This window comes from Priapulus caudatus, unplaced genomic scaffold (assembly GCF_000485595.1).
Source record: "Priapulus caudatus unplaced genomic scaffold, Priapulus_caudatus-5.0.1 Scaffold90, whole genome shotgun sequence".
Classification (NCBI taxonomy): Eukaryota; Metazoa; Priapulida; class Priapulimorpha; order Priapulimorphida; family Priapulidae; genus Priapulus; species Priapulus caudatus.
In genome coordinates, this window is record NW_014577151.1 from 161,692 (window position 1) to 181,768 (window position 20,077).

Genomic DNA, 20,077 nt, shown 5'->3' on the forward strand with positions numbered 1-20,077 from the left:
GCTGTTTTTATGGAGTAAAATGTCCGCAAATTTAAAAAGGGTAAAATTGAGATCTTTTAGGAAATTTTACCAGAACCGCAAAAACACCAGCCGCAAATATTTACCGGTTTACAATATGCCACAGTCGACTTTGGCCAAACATTCAACTCCGTGCGGAGCACGGGTATTTGCTAGTGTTATGTAAACATACTAATACCGCCGATTCGTTTAGACTGTATTTAGACATTAGACTTCGGATTTGCATAGTTCTATACTATACTATACATGACACCACTGCGGCATTGGTATTAAATTGACATGTCATTGCGAGCTTAATGTTGCAATTTTTTTTCACCTTTGCAGTGGAGTCCTCGCTAAATGTCAGAGATACGTAAGTGATACCCATAGATTACCTGAGATAGAGAACACTGGTATACCTAGACACGCTTATCGGCGGACTGTGGGTATTCAAGTGGTGTAGTGCGTAGTAGCAATATTTTGTGGAGAAAAAAAATGTTTTGAGGAACTACATGTTGTGCGCGCATTTCGGCTCAGTAAGTTTATGTACCAACCAAAATGTAGTTTGTAAGATTTATGTTCTTTAATTTTTGCGAACTGACATTTGGTTTACTAATTATACCATTCGTACACTACAATCGAGAGGAGAATGACGCGGCAACAGGCATTGCAAGATAGTGTAAGCTACTATATGTTTTTTCGGGAGAGCATCATATTAAGATATTATATCAAGGCCTATATATTGCGCCTGTTTTATGTTATCAGATATGATTTGATGCGATATGGCGTGATGAATGTGCCAACGGTAAATTGGTATGATATTACAGAACAAGATACAGATTAATAGGTGACCATATAGGCCTACAAGCACGGTAAAACGTGTAGTGGGATAGTACACAATGCAATGTACTGCAATTCTATGCAAAACAACGCAATGCAATACAATACAATACAATGCAATGCAATGCAATGCAATGCAATGCAATGCAATGCAATGCAATGCAATGCAATGCAGTACGATACAATGCAATGCAATGTAATTCAATGCAATGCAATGTAATTCAATGCAATGCAATGCAACGCGATACAATAAAATGCAAGACAATACAATAAAACACAATCGAATAAAATACAATACGATGCATTCAAGCATGACACGAAAAATGTTTCTGGTGAAAATCTGTCCATGACCTTGGTTTTCTATTTTTTGTCATCTAGCTCACCACCATCTACTTTTTTCGTTTTCGCCGTGGCAACACTGTGAGTACTAATTTATTTTAGCTGTGCAAGCATGTTAACAACATAATCCGAAATATTTGCCTATAGGGCCAATAATTCTCACAGACCTTATTTAATACACCTGTATAATGTTACGCTCATGGCTGTGGTCTATGGGCTGTGATACAATCAGGAGGCTATTATATATATATATAACATGCATGTGCGTGTGTGTGTGTGTGTGTGTGTGTGTGTGTGTGTGTGTGTGTGTGTGTGGTGTATGGTATGTGTATGTGTATGTGTATGTGTATGGTGTGGTGTGTGTGTGTGTGTGTGTGTGTGTGTGTGTGTGTGTGTGTGTGTGTGTGTGTGTGTGTGATGTGTATGTGTATGTGTAGGTGGTGTATGTGTGGGTGGTGTATGTGTGGGTGGTGTATGTGTAGGTGTGTATGTGTGGGTGGTGTATGTGTGGGTGGTGTATGTGTGGGTGGTGTATGTGTGCGCGCGTGCGCCGTGTGTGTGTGTGTGTGTGTGGAGGGGGAGGCGTGTGCGCGTGCGTGGGCGTGTGTGTGCGCGTGTGTGCGTGCGCGTGTGCGTGTGTGTGTGCGTGCGCATCAGTATGCGTGCAGTGTTTACAGCAGCTAGTTTGTAACTGGCGATGGCTTACTGTCGTAGATTGCTGGCGCTCGTCGTGTCCGGCCTCGTGTTGTTCATGCGGCTGCGTGCAATGGACGGAAGACTGTCCGAACAATTACCCGCTCAACTGTACATCGCCAGTGAAATGGACAGGTATTGTATGCTCAATATGCCAATAATGATGATGATGATGATAATAATAATAATAATAATAATAATAATAATAGGTACTATCATTATTATTACGATCGATAATTAACTATAGCAGTATTAATTGAAATCGTAAGAATGATAATAACAGTACCAATAATAGAGTAAACACGTCACTATTTACTGCTGGTTATAATCGTACTGATAAGTTACCTTTGCCGCAATACTCGCTGGATAGTGTAAGCTTTGTCTAGTCTGGCTTGGCATAGTTTATGAAGGAGAGTGCCATTTTTTTGTTCACTGAACACATTACCAAACGCGTGCGCTGCTGGTTTATGTTGAGATTGTGTTCGTATATATATATATATTATGGTTGCGGTTGGTTTCAGCAATTCGTTTCTGCGGGAGATATTTAAAATGAAAAATACGCTGCACGCTAAGACGACGCGGCGCATAGAGGATGTGCTAAGCCATAACCTACATCTACTAGCACAGGTATGTATCTACGGCAATCTTTTCTAATCTACCAGAATCACTATAAATGACTTTATGCAATTTTAATCACCTTACGATTACGGTGTTCGTCATTATTTACAGAGTTTGGAGACATTTTGGCATGATTATACCAACAGTGATATAATTGCAATACATCATAGATCTAATCGTTAGCATGTATCGTTATCGTTATCGTTAGCATAGTTAGCATGTATTTATCCAGAGAGACATGATACAAGATTGCGTGGCACAGCTTTGCTGTTGATCCTGAGCGCTGCGCGCGTAGAGGATGAGACGCGCAGTTCCGCGGGATATGCGCACGCGACCGCGGGGATGTTCAAGTATGAAGCGCTGTCCGCAGTGGAGACGTGCGCCAAATTCGAGGCCCGGCGCACGTCTCCACAGCGGTCAGCGGATGCTCTGTAGTTTTAGAAGATAACAATGAAGACTTCTAAATAAGAACTATCGGCGGCTAAATAAGAGCAATATACAGACCTTTAAATTTCTTGACTAGTCAGTCAAAGGGCTTGTTGGGGGTCAAGTGGAATTGTGTTTTTCGGAAACCCAAAGAAAATGTCTCCCTTTTATACATGCACCCCCTCCTTGATCAATCACGCATTCAGGCGTAAACAATAACAGAGATGAAATTGTGTCGAGTTTGTGGCTCTTGACGCGCGTGCATTGACGTACAAGACTGTTGAAAGCACAGGCACTTGGAACGTCTCAATAAAAATAAACATTCACACAATTGTTCACAATGATCGACCGCCTGCGTGCAAAATAGGTGAACGTATGTGAAACATATACGGTTAGTACTTACTGTGACATATCCGTGACTAACTGACACCACTAAATTGGTAAAATATTCCATGCACCTTAAGAAATTCTGAGGTTATCATCGCAGAACTCCCGACACCGCCCATCCTGATGTCACAAAGCTATATGTAAACAAACACGCGTGCTGCGAGGTGCCTGCCTTCGATATCCATTTCGAGGCCCGCTAAGCCTAGCATAAAGCGCGCGGGCAAGACGCCACACACACAGCTACGTTCATTGGCTAAACAATCGAGTAGCGCGGTTAGGGATTTTCGGAATTATTTAACTTCACTTCCGAAAGCGGGTAAAAATGCCGAATTTTTCCACTTCGATGCGAAATGCATCGGCCGGGCATTTCATTATTTACGAAAAGTAAACAGGCTGGCGAAAGACAGTAGGCCTATGTACAGTAACGGGTGACGTCGTTGACGCCCCATTCATGCCCATCAACGAAGGCGGGGCTTATTCTGATTACGGAGATGCGAAAATGCTACAGAAGGACGTAGCGCAGTGCGCTAAACAGCGTGTTATTTTTGTATTTGTGGCAAACTCTATCGTATAGGAAACCGTTCTAACATAGCAGAATGCCTGTTAGGAAGAAGTTCCTGAGATCGGCGATTTGGTGGTCCAATGGGTCCCCATATTTAAAAGTATCAGAGACTGGTGCGGCGTAGGCTGTGATTGGAAGACACAAAGTGTCAATCCTTGGCGCGCCTCGGCATCATGGCCGCATCACGTCGAGTGTAAACGCAGCACGACACGTGAAAAGAAGCGACTAAACTCATGTACCACGTTCTGGTTCATTTACGCACTCATCGATTTGGTCGTTATGCAGATGTCACCCCAGTGGCGAGAGTCAAGGCAAAGCCGTATTCGCGGCGATGACCTTATGATTACGTCATTCATAAGTCGTTCTTTTCTGTTACCAGATACAGCAGTCGCTGGCCGGCCTGTCTGTAGTGATGAAGGATCCAAGCCCCAGCGACGTAACGTAACATTGCGCGGGCTCTTGGCGTGGACAGGGGACTATTAAATATATAGTAGCATATATATTTAAATCTATATAAATATATTATAGCATGTTCGTACAGCTGATTATGACAACGGCAACGACCCGCCTACGAATACACCATCGAATCGCTATAGTCGTTTGCGCCTGACGTCAAGGTAGCGAAACATTACGACGAGATGTTATCGTGAAATTATTGAGGTAAAGTGTTTTACAACAAGCGTTTTGTGGGAACGTAAACGATAAACGGGCGTAGCATGAAAACGCTACTTTATTTTATTTATTATGCGTGTATAATACGAACTTAATTTTTTGAAATTTTAACTGGTATTTGTTTGTTTACATTGTTTACGCACTAGTATCTTCTAGCATTTACAACTATATATTAGTTTAAACTGTATACAGATTAGTGATTAGGATACCCGGTGTTTTCGTTAAATTACCATGCTCGTGTTGTCGTTTCCTGCGTACATGAATCAGGGGTCGAAATAAGCGATGGTCCGATGTTGGACCATTGAATATTTTGGTCCCATTTTACGGTAATTTTCTTCGTTTCGATTATTGCTAATCCAGTGTTGACCATAGCAAATATTTGGCATGATGTAACAATGAGAATAATTTGAGATTTAAAAAGATCATCTAAAATTTAAGAGGACCATCTAAATTTCAAACTAGATGGTCTTGTTGACCATCTCTTTTTTTCTCCTTATTTCTACCCCTGTGAATACATGCTAGGGTTTTACGCTCCGTTGTAATTTTGTGTTAAGATCAAAACGAACATTTACACATTTCTGTAACGGGAACATTGTGATGACTGCGGGAGGTAATACGCTCTTCGCAATCGACTATGTTCATTTGAGACACAATTCATATAAAACATTCATATAGAAGTTTTCGATATTCTGCAAAGTCACAGTACCGCATGCGGTCTGTGTTTAGTCCCTCGTTTGTGGGTTTGGTACTTGTTGCATGCGCGCTTGTGTGTGCGTGCGCCCCCGTTTGCATGCGTGCGTTTATGTATGTACGCGCGCGTTCATGTATGTATGCGCGAACGTGTGCTGATATTTGCGCGCGTCCGTGCGCTTGCGTGTATGTAGGATCTGGCAGAATGTAGACGTTTTGGTTCCGGGTTGCACTAACCCCCGTGTGCCATTTTCTGTTAGCGTGATGAAATATACATTGACCCTAAGTGCCTGAAAGTCGAGAATAGCTGGACCATCCAAACTCTCTTTACGTTCGTAAACAGACCTACGTGATGTACATCCTTATGTACGTATGCCCAGATAAGACAATATAGTCCGTTTATGCATCGGTATGTAACAAGCATTTCCCCCTGACGCCTAATGACAGACACAGGTTCAATGGGACGGTGAATCTGGTTTCAGGTGTACGCTATAACCAGGTCCCAAGCAGGAACCTTCCTTGTATAATGTGATAGAGGTATAATGAAACCGGTATAGAGCTGCACGTATGAAGACTAAGTAAAGCTGTCTTAGACTGTTACATATAGGAGGCCAGGAAACTGTACGTGAAAGGTGGCGACCTCACTGATCCATCCGACATTTTATTTTCACGTACAAATAATTTTATGACAAAAGAAATTATCTGTGATATTAACGAACGAATATGCCATGTTATTTGCTAATCATGACAATGACAATGAAATTGTGATGTGGTACTGATATTTACCACAAATAAACACATGCGGTAGGTATACCGCCGAACGCGAGCTTAAACTTGTCCCTCTGATTCTGAAGAACTCGTAATACCCATAATTGAGCAGATAGCCTTGCAGCAGAACATGCCAATGTTTATTATGCGACGAGTAAAACGATAAATCCGGTGAATAAGATGTATCTATGTGATCTAACGGTCTGTGATTCAGATATAAAATAGACTAAATAACGTGATATGGCTGTTGTAATGTGTAATACACGATAAGTACAGGTGAGATCTATCGACGACCAATAAATCCGTGTACCAACAACGAACGAAATAACAACTTACGAAATAAAAGGTTTATTTACAGTACAATTTTTATCGTATCATCTGTACTCTGTGCCAAACGCAAATATCAGAACTGATGTAGCGATATACATAGTGATGGGGCCGTATCCAGGGACAAATGATCGAGCGGATTGTAGACCTCTAAGCGCCAACAACGAGAGTATAATTTGTTTGTAACTGTGAAGTGTTTATCTTTGAACATGTTAACATGCTCGCTTTCCAATAGTTTTGTGCTATCGGCATTTTGTTTATAGTACAATTATAATACCCCAAGTGCGGGCAATAAATACGTTTCAACTATACACGAATACAGTGAATGGGGAAACCCAAATCCCCCTTCAATCAATGCGCAGTTTACCACTGCAGCGTCGCAATCATATGCAATATTTCACGAATTCGTCGTGCTACTAAATCGCAACGAAATCAATAGTCAGGTGCCAGCTTTTCTCGGATAAGGCCTAGGACGCGAGACACGCACAGTTTCACGTTGTGCTTCCACGACCTACAGCGACCCTAGCAACCCACCAACTAGCTAGCTAGCTAGCTACTAGCTGTAGGGGTGACAGGTAAACCTGGTCCACGCACATGCCCCATTCAAGTACGTGGCGCCATCTCTCGAGCAAAATCGTACGATTCGGCCTATCTAATAATTCGACAGCTTATGGATGTGTATCTACTGATGTATATGCACTTTAATCTGGTTGGGTGAAAGGCAACTCTCGTAATGAGTTAAAGAAATTGTATTCTAGTATTACACCCAAATTTCTTATAATATCTTTAACGATAGACAGTTCACTGCCTGACCATTTTTCTATTAGCGAGCACTTTGCAATTTATTTCATTCACACTCTGGCAAAAACTATACTATAATTAGGTAATCTCTACTCCAATAAATTCCATGACTATAAGTAAAATATCATTGCGATCTGCGTGTACCTACAAAGTATGGACAGTGTATTCCACAAATATAACACTCCACGTAATAAAATATAGAAAAACGCACGGTTGGAAGATGTATACTATTGGTGCTACCTATATTGTCGAAAATGAACTCATTTAAAACTCAGGAAATGGTCCCAGCTTATCAGGGAAGGTCAGGAATCATGAAAATGTCTCGATTAAGCGGTGAAGGCCTTTCCAGTCGCACATGAATGCTTACTCGTACCTTACGCAATCGTCTGTACACAACAGCAACTGTACAATGCAAACTGCGTATGTAGTGTCACCGTATACATTATTACTGTAACGAAACTAACGCTGAGAGGGTCTATGTCCCCCGGGGTACTGCCGGAACGTACCCTGGGTACGGTCCGGTATACCGGAACGTACCCTGGTACTATCTAATATGCCGGACCGTACCTCGCCTACTCCACTAACGAGTCTAGGGAGTCGCCTACGCCTACTCCCTAACCCTAACCCGAACCCTAACCCCAATCCTAACCCTATAACCATATCAAATAGTGACCAGGGTACGTTCCGGTATACCGGACCGTACCCAGGGTACGTTCCGGCAGTACCCTGGGGGACATAGACCCTATGAGCGAAACTAACAGACGAAATTCAAGTTTATTTCTATACAAAACGCGTGAATTTACTCACTGTATAACAAACCCAAGTGCCGCGGAGCGACAGCGCTCATCTAACGTCTACTGCGGTGACTCTGTGGTGGAGTGGTGGGATTCTAGTAAACCCTGCTAGTCCCAAATGTGTTCACATACGCGCCGAAACAGTGGAAGGCACAGGGATGGTATCAGGAACTTTCTCAAAGGAAAAAGATGGAAGCTCCAAAGTACGTAGTAGCAACAACTATTTGCAAGACAGAATAGGTAAGCACTCATCCATTTACCTACGCAAGCCTACTGGCTGAAATAGAGAGCTGCCACCTGTAACTAATTAACGCAGGCAAAAACTACACAGTACTATCACCACCACATGCACTGGCAGTGGCATAAGTTACATGTAACACACTGACAGTACAGAATGCCATAGAAATTATACGATTTAAGGAGCATAAACCTTCTTCAACCAAATTTAGCTTTTGAAATTTCACTGTGACATTGTAGCCTCATACATCCAGGCATGTATAGATTCTACTAGCAAACCCGGCAGTCAAATTCTTTCTAACCGTAAACAAATCCATGTTTAACCCTCCTCTTGAGGGTCAAAAGGTTATCCGACACTTACTCTTCGCATGTCCGCAGAAAGTACATTTCATGGTCCTTACAATAAAGCCATAAAAATGCTAGTTCACCGCTAAAACAAAAAAGTTTTTCAATCGCTCCATCAGACCATGTCCTCCGAAAATGCCTAAAATCTGCCCTGTGCCCCATTGACCTTTGACCTGTGACCTCCAATTTTGGCACAGTAATGGCTTTTCCTACCATGATGCTATACACCGACTATCACGAGCCTAGGTCGAGCCGTTTAGATTTGTGCCGCAATTCTGCATTTCCTCCCTATACCTTAAGTTAAGGAAGGAATGTTCCCCCTTCTTTTACACCTCTTGACCTTTGATCTTTGACCCCCAGCTTCGACATCCCAACTCGTTTTCGGATTACCCCCCCCCCCCACGTCCCGAATATCGTGACCGTACGTCGAGCGGTTAAGATTTGTGCCCAACTGTTGACGGACGCACGGACGCACGGACGGACGATCATGCGATTCTACAAGCTGCATCTGACTACGTCAGATGAGCTATAAAAACAGATAACGTTTGAACATTTTGCCGTAAGTAAACTGAATAACTGAAGGAGAACAGGGAAGGTCATACTTGGTCCTAACATGCAAAAATATCATGCAAACGTGATAAACAACTGCCCGACTGAGGCAAACGTGAACAAAATAAACTGGAAATTGCATAAAACCTGAAGCACTAACGATCTCATCTAAGTTACTGTAAATGCTTTTGTGTAAACTAATTATCCTAGTGTTTTTTCTGTTCTTCCATTGACACCTGCGAATAAGCCAACGACTCGATCTCTTTGACTATTGGAGAAAACTTGTTTAAACCGTTCTCTTGTACAAAGCGACGGAGATGATTTACCATGACAACTTTCTGCTTGCTAGTCAGCGCGGGTTGATCCTCCGACTCAGAATGATCAGAATCACCTTGATTAGTCGCACCAGTCCCCTCGGAATGAGAAACACACTCTCCTGAGACCTCAAGCAATGAGGCATCTGACATCTCTCCAGTAATGGCTAGATCGTCATCCACACGAATGAAGTCGGCAAATTCTTCCTCGGTCATGTTCTGTGGGACGACAACGTCAGCAAGTATGTCACTGTCGCTGACGTCATCGGATTCAGTAGCATTTCCATCTCTATCTCGGTAAAACGCCTTCCAATAGCAGGCTGCTATTGTCTGAGGAAGCACAGCGTCCCAGGACTCATTAGCAAGATGAAGAGCATCTAGCACACTGACAGAGCTTGCAACATCCAAAGCGCATCTCTCATTGTCAGCAGCCAGGGAAGCGTTTATTCGTGCACTTAGCTTGCTCCTGTAATGCCCTTTCCAGTTCCTAATCACACCGATGTCCATTGGTTGCACAATGCTGGTGACGTGTGTGGGAAGAAATCTGACAGAAATATTTGTCAGTTCAACATCGTGTGGATGAGCAGAGCAGTTGTCAACGAGTAGGCACACGTGACGAGCACGCAAACGTAACTTACGATCCCACTCCTCCACCCACTTGTGAAAGATCTCTTCTGTCATCCAGGCATTTCTAGATGAATCGTAGGAGACCGGCAATCGCTTAAGATCTTTTGGAAATGATCGTGGCGCCTTTGATTTTGCAATGACAAGAAGGGGTAATTTTTCTGTCCCACTCATATTCGCACACAGCATAACTGTAAAGCGTTCTTTCGCTTTCATGTCTACCAGTAGTTCGCCACCATTTTCACAGTACCCTTTCTCAGGGAAATCTCGAAAATATAGGCCAGTTTCACCTGCATTAAATATGTCTTCCCGACTGTAGTCCTCAAGAATTTTCGCCAATCCAGCTCTAAACGATTCGTTTGCAGTGGACAAATCCTCATGCTGTTTCTCACTGTGCTCCTTTTTGAAAGTGATGTTGTGCCGTAACTTCCATCTGCACAACCATCCTTCAGACGGTGCAAAATAAGAGCCATGGGCTGACGCTATCTCCTTCGCCTTATTCTTCAGAATTGGCCCAGTTGGACGTGCCCCCTGTGCCAGTTTCTGTTGGAACCACGCATGTAGGGCATGTCCCACATCCTGCTCTTTCCCCTCCCGTTTACGTTTTCTGTTCTTGTTCCCACTCTCATAATCAGCAAGGATGATAGCTTTCGCTTTAAGGAGTCTAGAAATTTGAGATGTGGAGATCCCATATTTTTTGGCTGCAGCCACCTGGGTTATTTCTGGTAATTCAAGATGTCTTAGAACTTCAACTTTTTTCGACAATGGTAGGTCCACACGTTTCTTTGCGGAAGCCATGTTGCTGTGAATGTTCTAAAACAGTTTATAAATTCTTGATTGCACAACGAAGGTACAAACTCATGACGTGCATGCATGAATGCATGCACGCAGGAACGGCAACACACACACGCTTCCACGCACACACACACATTTACATTCCTGTAATCTCTCTTGCTTCAATCACTTGCAGCCAATAATTAGCAAAGTTAATTGAAAGCGAATGCAAGGAAATGCAAAGGCAATGTGAGAAATACTGTAATGCTGACAATTGTAATTTTTTGAAAAATTCGACTATTATTTGCTTTCTTACAATAAATATAAATACACGTACACGTGGGCATGTTTATGGGAGGGGGGAGGAGTTGAGTCAAACGCATGTGTGTGCGTGTGTGTCTTTATGTACATTTATGTATATTAATTGTTTTTTCCTTGTCAATTCAGACCTAGCATGTGTTGCCTTCACGTTTATAGCCCTGTATCTCTAGGAATAATAAGATTTTCTGCCAATGGCATGGTGCTAGCAGTTTCTTCAAATGTTTGTACCTGATCTGAACTGAACTCATTGCTTACAGCTTGCACTTTCAGCGACTGAAAAAAGTGAAACGCATCAAGCAGATCCTCTTCCCACAACTCCCTGTTGTCTGGCTGCAAGTGAACAGCTCTGGAGAAACTTCGCAGTGCCTGTATAGTTTGCAAAATTACCAAACAATTAGTACTTAATTTAGAATACAACACTTTAATTACTTGGCAGTTCATGTATCTTCACATCACTCTCGTATGTACATCATTTACACAATACAAATACATTTCGTTATAGACACATTTCAGTTGTAAACCTCATCACATATACAAAAAAAAGTTGTTTTTACAGGTATCCTGTGTTATAGCAGCTCATAACTTATCTGAAAATATGTTGAATGCTTGATATGGCTAAGAACTAGTAAGTTAAGTATGCCAAGAAAAATACTGACCAAATTTACCTCTCCAAGAGAAATCAAAGCCCTGCCATGAGTTTGGTGAGCCACCCACCACACGGGGTTGAATGATAGTGCCATCTCTGCAGCCTTTACTGCACAGAATGGCTCGCCCAGATTCAGGTATGCCTGAAATACCAGTGTCAAGTTCTATATGATTGAGATTTTATTTTACTCAGTTGATAGATTCCAATTTATTTATTAGTTGACAGACAATTTCACTTCACTTGTGCGTGCTTCAATTTAGAGAGTATATAATTTCATAGCACATTTTTGCCTGACCTCCCCACCTCAAGTAAATCCATAGATCAGTTAAAAAATCACACTTATCAGTTGCTTTTCTAATTTATTTATGTGTATGGTTCTTTGTATTGCAAACCTGAAATTAGGCTACTATCAATGGGTCAATTATAGAATATTAACACTTGCATATAACAACGTGCTTAACTCAAGCTTATAGTCACACCTGTGCTTTCATTTCATGTAACTTTGCATCATACGGTGTTAACGTACAGGCCTTGTTCCACATTCCAATGGCTTCCGTGTACCTAATAAATTACCAGTGGTGACAATAATGCATTGTATAATGTGTCTAACTACTGAATGACATTTCCGTACTACATCATCAAGAAATTATTAAATAATGTGTGCATGTGTGCCCGTATTTACTTACATTCGTAATTATGCCTGCAATATAGGTCAGGTGAATACATACTTTTTGGCTAAAAATCTTTCTGTAGGAATGCATCTCTAATCATATAATGTAATGGCGCGTTTGTTTGGGATGAATCCGTCTGATCGAGATCATGTGATCCTGATCCGACCAAACAAATGCAAACTCACTTTCACCGGTTCACGTTTTTGCTGTGACCTATCACGGGATGGTTCATAACAAAGAACAAGCTGTGATTGGCTGAGGCGCGGGCCGCCATATTGGATCCCATTCGAATCCGCCTCGCTAGCAGGGTCGGGTTCGGTGGAACGAGATCAAGTGATTCGACCAAACAAACAGTCAGATCAACGAATCCATTAGATCGAGATCCATGGATCCGACCAAACAAACGCGCCCAAAGTCAATGAAAACATATGATTCACATTACTTATTATCATGTTAAGAACATATTTTGAAGAACTCATTACTTTCCTACTTCTGGGTAGGACTGTATATATGCCATGGTATATGCCCTGTACCTATCCAAAACATGCAACAGGGCACTATTGGTAAGGCATTACCTTCCTTGTTCAGCCATTTGAGCACCTTCATTTGCAATGACATGGCTTTTAGCAATTTTATCTTCAAGAGAAGAATGGCGTCTTCTTTTGTTATGATGCTCAGTCAAATTTGCATGGTCAACATCGGTAAAGTCAGGCTCACCAGCAGCAGACTGAAACAAGTGACACACCTGCAGTTATAAACTCAGGCTCAATATTTAACACGTGGTTTCCAATAGCATCAAACCATAAACAAAGGGACCAAAAGACCTAAACCTACTGCTTGACACTGCACAGTGTGTTGAAATGTTTTAAATCGAGTACAGGGTTAGAAACTAAATTTTTTAAGCAGGCAGCAAGTACTTGCAGCTAGAGAAAATGGAAGGCAGCAGATTTCATTAGCTGTGCAGAAACTTTGGAGCATTTACTACAGTACTATGGTTTATTAGGAATTCCTGGGCAGCAAATATTTGCTGTAGATGTGGAAAGCAAACACGAAACTGACGCTCATAGGGTCTATGTCCCCCAGGGTACTGCCGGAACGTACCCTGGTCACTATTTGATATGGTTAGGGTTAAGATTAGGGTTAGAGTTAGGGTTAGGGTTAGGATTAGGGTTCGGGTTCGGCTTAGAGAGTAGGCGTAGGCGACTCCCTAGACTCGTTAGTGGAGTAGGCGAGGTACGGTTCGGCATATTAGATAGTACCAAGGTACGTTCCGGTATACCGGACCGTACCCAGGGTACGTTCCGGCAGTACCCCGGGGGACATAGACCCTCTCAGCGAAACTGACAGTTTTGGGCAACAAAACTGCTGCTTGCTGCCCTTAATCTTAGAGCATGGAGTAGTGGCTTTAAATGGTCTATATCTGTTTGTGGCATTTTATTAGGGCAACCAATTAAAATCAAACGATGAGATAATACTTGCCTGAAAGACAGAAGCTGCTGTCTTGCTACTTTTTTGTAAACTCTCACCAGCTTTTCTTTTCCACCCAAAAGAGGTCATTGTGATAACATCTGTAACAGCAAGTTAAGGGTGTTATGTCTCAGGAAATATTCATGTTAGATTGATTGTTATTAACATATTTACTTCATGCTTGTTTCAGAAAAATTTAATCCTACTTGTTTTAACAGCCTTGTCTGGATAGCATATTATATAGTATACAACCCACACTGTGTCTCTTGTACTGGGTTACATTACTGTACCTAGACTATACAGCATATAACCACTGGAAGCGAGATCCAGAGAGACCGGATACAAGATGGCCTTGCGCAGAAGATGCGTTGTTCCCCGACCGCCGAAAGCGGTTAAGCCGCGCACTTCCGCGGGACTGGGCGCACGCGACCGCGCCCCCACTACGCTCACGCTACAGCACATATATATAACACATTAAAACTATATGGGCACAATCCTAGTTTAGGACCACAGCCCTCATTTGCACAAATGTAGGTGTAGATACATAGGCCTGTGACGAACAAGGACTATACTACTTTTACTATACTAGCACCAGAGCATGTATATCATACAGCACAATTACGGCTGTCAATTTACCCCGGGCATAGAGGGAGGGTGCCGCTACGTGGCAGCACTATAGTCACTTCATACACTTCCGTCATTCCACAGTCTGACTCTGTGATACTTCCATGCTAGACATGGCCTTATTTCCCTAAACCTAACCCTAACACTAGTGCTGCCACGTAGCGGCACCCTCCCTCTACGCCCAGGGGAAATTGACACCGCACGATTACTCACTATTTGGCCATTTTAAAATTGAACTAGTGCTGCCAGCTAGTGACCGCAGTCTAAATACTATAATCAGTAAGGTACACGAAGACAATCTTTGCTTGTCATTTTTTATATTCAACTATAAAATACTAGTAAAAATCAATCATGGGTTTTTAATAACAATAAAACGCAAAACGTCTTGCACTTTTAATGTTAAACATATTGAGATCAGATAAGAGGGGGTATAAGTTGCCCTTTTACAAGATAGCTAGGATAGGACTGGTCTAGGTTTTTGATCTATAATTCTCTTCACAACCATCGTACTTCAATTCGCAGGTGTGTTTCTGTTTACAGAAACATTTACAAATATGATTATGGTTATTTGGGATATTTTGCAATGTTTGTGCAAAAACTAAAAACGCACGAGTGTTTACATTAATCATGTACTTTCCTAAGCGCGCCTCGGCCATTTTATACCCCCTTTTTCTATGACCGAAATACCACAGGTGGACTTTCCGATATCACTTATATGTGCACAATCGACTGAACTCTTCCGCAACGCTTTAAATCTTTTCTTTAATAAACTTGTGCATATCATGTCTGAAAAAATAATACACCCTGCATCGTAGGTAGAGAACAATAAGCTGCCTTAAGTACTCATGGTGAATCGGGCATGACTAATGCTGAAACAGCAACATGCATATATACACATCTTTAATCAGGTCTGCCAGAATCAAGCTGCTAGTTATCAAGCCATGGATATTTGCTTGAAACGCATTTTCCACTTGCTTTAACAAATCAGTCAGGATTTGTGATGGTGCAGACAGTGCACTGAATAAGCCTTTCTTGTAACTGTAAACTTTAAAGTGGAGGTAACATTGCTCGTGACCTACAACATTGCTGTCTGCACATCAAGGTACCCTGCAATATATGTGAGGATATTACTGACTACTATACCAGGGTTCATAGTAGTAAGACACATGTTGAAATAAGGACTTATAAGACCCTTTCTGGAGGCCAAAATAAGACTTTTTTTACGCGATTTCTGATAGATCACCGACTATTAAAGTACACTAATAATATTTATATACACAATTGCACAGCAGATTTAATTATTCCGTATTATATATACAACAATTCTTACTCTAAGTCGAGAACAGTTTATAAAACCTAGGGTCCTTTGGCAAAAAATAAGGACTATTAAGTACTTTTCTAAGATTTCACCAAAAATAAGTACTAATAAGGGCCCTTATTTTATTTTTGGCAAAATAAGTACTTATAAGACTTTGGAAGACCCACTACGAACCCTGTATACCTATTTATATATATATAAAGTTCTGGCTACGTGCATAAGAGTTAATGAGCCATTTCTTGTTTCTGAACAACATAAAAAACAGTATTATTAATAAATAATATAATGAGATTACACCCATGTCAAGCCCAACATCAAGGCTGAGCAGGGTCAATGGGCGCAAATCCACTTTAGGCGCCACAGTTAGGTATCACGAAGTGATGCACAGATTGCTTTCCGTATATCAGGGAATGATGCAAAAACCCTAACCCTAACATACTTCGTGATACCTAAGGTTATACTTTATGACTTAGGATTAGGGTTAGGGTTTTTGCATCATTCCTTGATATACGGAAAGTCTGTGCATCAGTTGATCTTCTTCTTCTTCTTTTTCATCTGTTGATGATACACAGAAATCTGTGCATTACTTCGTGATACCTAAGGTGCCTAAAGTGGATTTGCACCGGGTCAATGTTCAACTTGGCAATCTCGCCAGGATATATAGCCTGATATAATTGTTATTTAAATAAAAACAATTACAAAATAACTCTGACTTAAAGTAATTGTCGCGAGAGTTTTCCAGTGTTTTCCCCACTTTCATGAGACCTACCGTTATTGCTTGAGTAACAGCAATTGTCTAGAGTAACGATCAAATGTCTTAGAACCTTCGTATTCACCAAAACATGCAGCTTTAGAACTGCTAAGTTTGATAAACAATCGTTTGCTGTAATCTTGAAACTAGCCGGTAGTAGGCCTATGGACTGGCTAGTAGCGCCGCCGTCTATCTGCCATAGACATAGTACAGGCTCCTCTCAAATGCACTTGTTTTCAATTAATCACCGACAATTTTCAAGTTTACCAATTCTGCCATTCTCGCTACACGATAAAATGCATTGGTGTTACGATGTGTTCATCTCAAATTTTCTATGCTATAACTGCATAAAATCTTAGTATTTTTAATGTTAGTGTAATTAGTGATATTTTCGCTGTCAGGTGAGACTATATTCAGCTATATTTAATTTTTCTGAGCAAAAATCTTGCAATAATCAGTTTAATTACCTTGCAGAATCTTTAGGAAACCGGAAAAAGTGAAGGTTTCTATGAGTTGACGACCTGTTTTTGTAATTTATTGCGGAACAATATGTGCCACCGTGACCGCAGCGACTATACTAGTAGTACTAGTAGTAGTACTAGTAGTACTAGTAGTAGCAGGAGTAGCAGGAGTAAGATAATATAGGAGGAGTATGACACTCCAAAACAATAAACATGAGAAATTCAACATTTGCTTGCCTAATTTTACCCATGATATATTACGTGCAACTCGATAAAAATTACATCTAAATTAGCGTTGGACATCCACCTCACACTCAAACTTTACTTTGTTTCTATACCTCTTCTTTTTATGAAGATATAGCTTTGAACGTCACACATGGTTCATAGCGTTTGACTATGGTGGTGGTTCAGGTTTCCTGGGCTTACCTTCAAACAGTGGCTAGCCTGTGAGGAATGGTCTTGTCTGTTGACACGAATGCCACCTGTTGGCGGCAGGAGTAAGATAATATAGGAGCCTATATTATATCCTATATTATATCATACACGCGTACACTATATATATTATCCTATATATATACACATATATATATATACACATATATATATATACACGTATATATATATACACGAATATATATATACACACTATATATATACACACATATATACTATATTATCCTATATTATATAATATCCTATATTATCTTACTCCTGCCGCCAACAGGTGGCATTGTCAACAGACAATGCCATTCCTCACAGGCTAGCCACTGTTTGAGGGTGTTGCTATATCCCCCAGGCGTGGAGGGAGGGGTCACGTGATACAGTTGACGTATACTTCAAAATCATTACTCATCCAGTAACGCCAACTCCAACACCTCCAACGGTAACCATAACACTAAACATATATATCTCGGAGCGCTATATATAGGTCCAAAAATCCACAAAAATTAATCTATGGTGTGGGGACAGATATCATGATGCAAAAACCCTAACCCTAACCCTAACCCAATCCCTAACCCTAACCCTGACCCTAACCCTAATCCTAACACTATCCTTATACTAGTGCTGCCACGTTGCAATAACATCCCTCCACGCCCGGGGGATAGCATTACCCACTGTTTGAAGGCAATTAAGCCCAGGAAACTTGAACCACCACCATAGTCAAACGCTATGAACCATGTGTGACGTTCAAAGCTATATCTCCATAAAAAGAAGAGGTGTAGAAACAAAGTAAAGTTTGAGTGTGAGGTGGATGTCCAACGCTAATTTTATAGATGTAATTTTTATCGAGTTGCACGTAATATATCATCGGTAAAATTAGGCAAGCAAATGTTGAATTTCTTATGTTTTGGAGTGTCATATACTCCTCCTATATTATCTTACTCCTGGTAGTAGTACTAGTAGTACTAGTCGGCCTAGGCATACTGCTAGCCGCTATGCAGACTTCGAAGACTGTGACGACCAGGCGCCAGCACCATTCAATTATTTATGGTCGCCCAATACCAATAGAGCTGAGTGATCATGCTCTAAGAGTAAGATCATATACGTGCTCTGCACTGTAGTACTACTACTAGTGCTGAGAGGGTCTATGTCCCCCGGGGTACTGCCGGAACGTACCCTGGGTACGGTCCGGTATACCGGAATGTACCCTGGTACTATCTAATATGCCGAACCGTACCTCGTCTACTCCACTAACGAGTCTAGGGAGTCGCCTACGCCTACTTCCTTACCCGAACCCTAATCCTAACCCTAATACTAACCATATCAAATAGTGACCAGGGTACGTTCAGGTATACCGGACCGTACCCAGGGTACGTTCCGGAATATAGCTCTAGTACTATAGCCCGCTTACATTAACTGCCGCTGGCCGCGCCTGGCTGGCTGGCTGGCTGGCGCTGCCGCGGCAGTTAATGTAAGCGGGCTATAGCACTAGAACTAGTTCCGGCAGTACCCTGGGGGACATAGACCCTAGGCTATGGCTATGAGCCCTACTAGTGCCTAGTGTCGTGAGTATATAGTGCCTAGTGGTACAAACTAGAGCTAGATTTGAGGTGAATGTTTACAGCAGGGTCGGGACTAAACCGACCAGGCTGTCCGACTGTTACACGTGCGAATGGAACTTGTGCCTGGCCCTGTGGCTAGGTACGGGACCACTCTAATCTCTAGACCGTTCTGGATAGTTTACTGCGTAGCCCACGGTTACGTGGATAATAACGCAGGGAGGTGTGCGCTTAGATGTTGTCGTCAGCGGCAGTGGAACAGATAAGGTCTATCTCGGCCTCAGTACGCTGGTTCCACTGTTGAATAGTTCTCGGAAAGAAGGAATGGCGAAACTCTTCGGTGTTGACTCGCACTGTTTGAAGTTTCTGACTGTTCTTACTGCGTGTTCGCGTGTCCGTTGCACGATGAAAAATCACCCTATCCAGCAAAATAAACGTGTGTTATTAAGCTTGGGAGCCAGAAATCCTAATTGAAATCACAATAACCTGGCCCAACTGTCCCCTTTATTGGACGCGAAAGATCACACGATCAGATCAAAACCACTGATCTTTATATTAATTATTAGTTAACTTATAGAGATCAGATTCAGTGATCAAAACAAACATCCATGTTTGAGCTGAAACGATGGTGGCGCTACCGCGTTGATCAATGAATCAGGCCGCAGTGCCTCTGGTGGTGGTTTTATGCAATGGTAAAGGGTAAAGGGTTATGCAATGGTGGTTTATGCAATGGTAAAGGGCGTCCATAGATCGAATTAACACTAATCGAAGCCACTGGCAGCAAGAACCACTGATCTCTATAATATAATCTCTATAATGATCTCTATAATGATCTCTACACTGATCTCTATAATATAATAGATTATAGTACAGTAGATTAGGAAAACATCGTTCAAATTGTGAAAAAAGTATGAAAATTGGTACACTTGCATACTTTTGTATGCTCTTTCATTTAAAAGCAGGACACACGCGATCCAACTACAACTTCGGCCGCCATCTTGAATTTAAAAATGGCCGCCGTTATTTCTTAAAAAATAGCTATATCTCGGTTAATAATCTTC

At 41.7% G+C, this 20,077-nt stretch overlaps 2 protein-coding genes across 11 annotated transcripts in view; one reads left to right on the top strand and one right to left on the bottom strand.

Moving 5' to 3' along the window:
• LOC106804867 (GRAM domain-containing protein 3-like) overlaps positions 1-6,352 on the top strand; it is a 23,555-nt gene extending 17,203 nt beyond the window's left edge. For both annotated transcript variants that reach the window (XM_014806235.1, XM_014806236.1), the window contains exons 10-14: positions 343-370; positions 1,216-1,257; positions 1,891-2,004; positions 2,391-2,496; positions 4,242-6,352. In XM_014806235.1, coding sequence (XP_014661721.1) covers positions 343-370; positions 1,216-1,257; positions 1,891-2,004; positions 2,391-2,496; positions 4,242-4,307 — 356 coding nt within the window. In that variant the 3' untranslated portion in view covers positions 4,308-6,352. The remainder of the gene's footprint in view (positions 1-342; positions 371-1,215; positions 1,258-1,890; positions 2,005-2,390; positions 2,497-4,241) is intronic.
• Positions 6,353-8,960: 2,608 nt separating this feature from the next.
• Positions 8,961-19,649, bottom strand: LOC106804864 (tigger transposable element-derived protein 4-like). 9 transcript variants are annotated; one of them, XM_014806233.1, is made up of 7 exons: positions 19,621-19,649; positions 13,875-13,963; positions 12,971-13,122; positions 12,204-12,285; positions 11,735-11,866; positions 11,307-11,444; positions 8,961-10,796 (listed from the first exon to the last, which is right to left on the bottom strand). In XM_014806233.1, exons 2-7 carry the CDS (start codon positions 13,950-13,952, stop codon positions 9,252-9,254), a joined length of 2,127 nt encoding a protein of 708 aa, XP_014661719.1. In that variant the 5' UTR covers positions 13,953-13,963; positions 19,621-19,649; the 3' UTR covers positions 8,961-9,251. The 9 variants fall into 9 exon arrangements, with proteins under 9 accessions (XP_014661719.1, XP_014661716.1, XP_014661715.1 ...); XM_014806230.1 differs by having other exon boundaries at positions 19,503-19,643; XM_014806229.1 differs by lacking the exon at positions 19,621-19,649 and adding an exon at positions 19,434-19,614.
• Positions 19,650-20,077: the final 428 nt, after the last annotated feature.

Excerpts from the sequence above, each read along its gene's own strand:
- LOC106804864 (XM_014806226.1), bottom strand. The coding sequence starts at position 17,394 with ATGTGTGACGTTCAAAGCTATATCTTCATAAAAAGAAGAG. Across the intron at positions 13,123-13,874 it reads CAGCAGCTTCTGTCTTTCAG|TCTGCTGCTGGTGAGCCTGA; the intron begins GCAAGTATTATC and ends CACTTGTTTCAG. Across the intron at positions 11,445-11,734 it reads CTCTTGGAGAGGTAAATTTG|GCACTGCGAAGTTTCTCCAG; the intron begins GTCAGTATTTTT and ends CAAACTATACAG.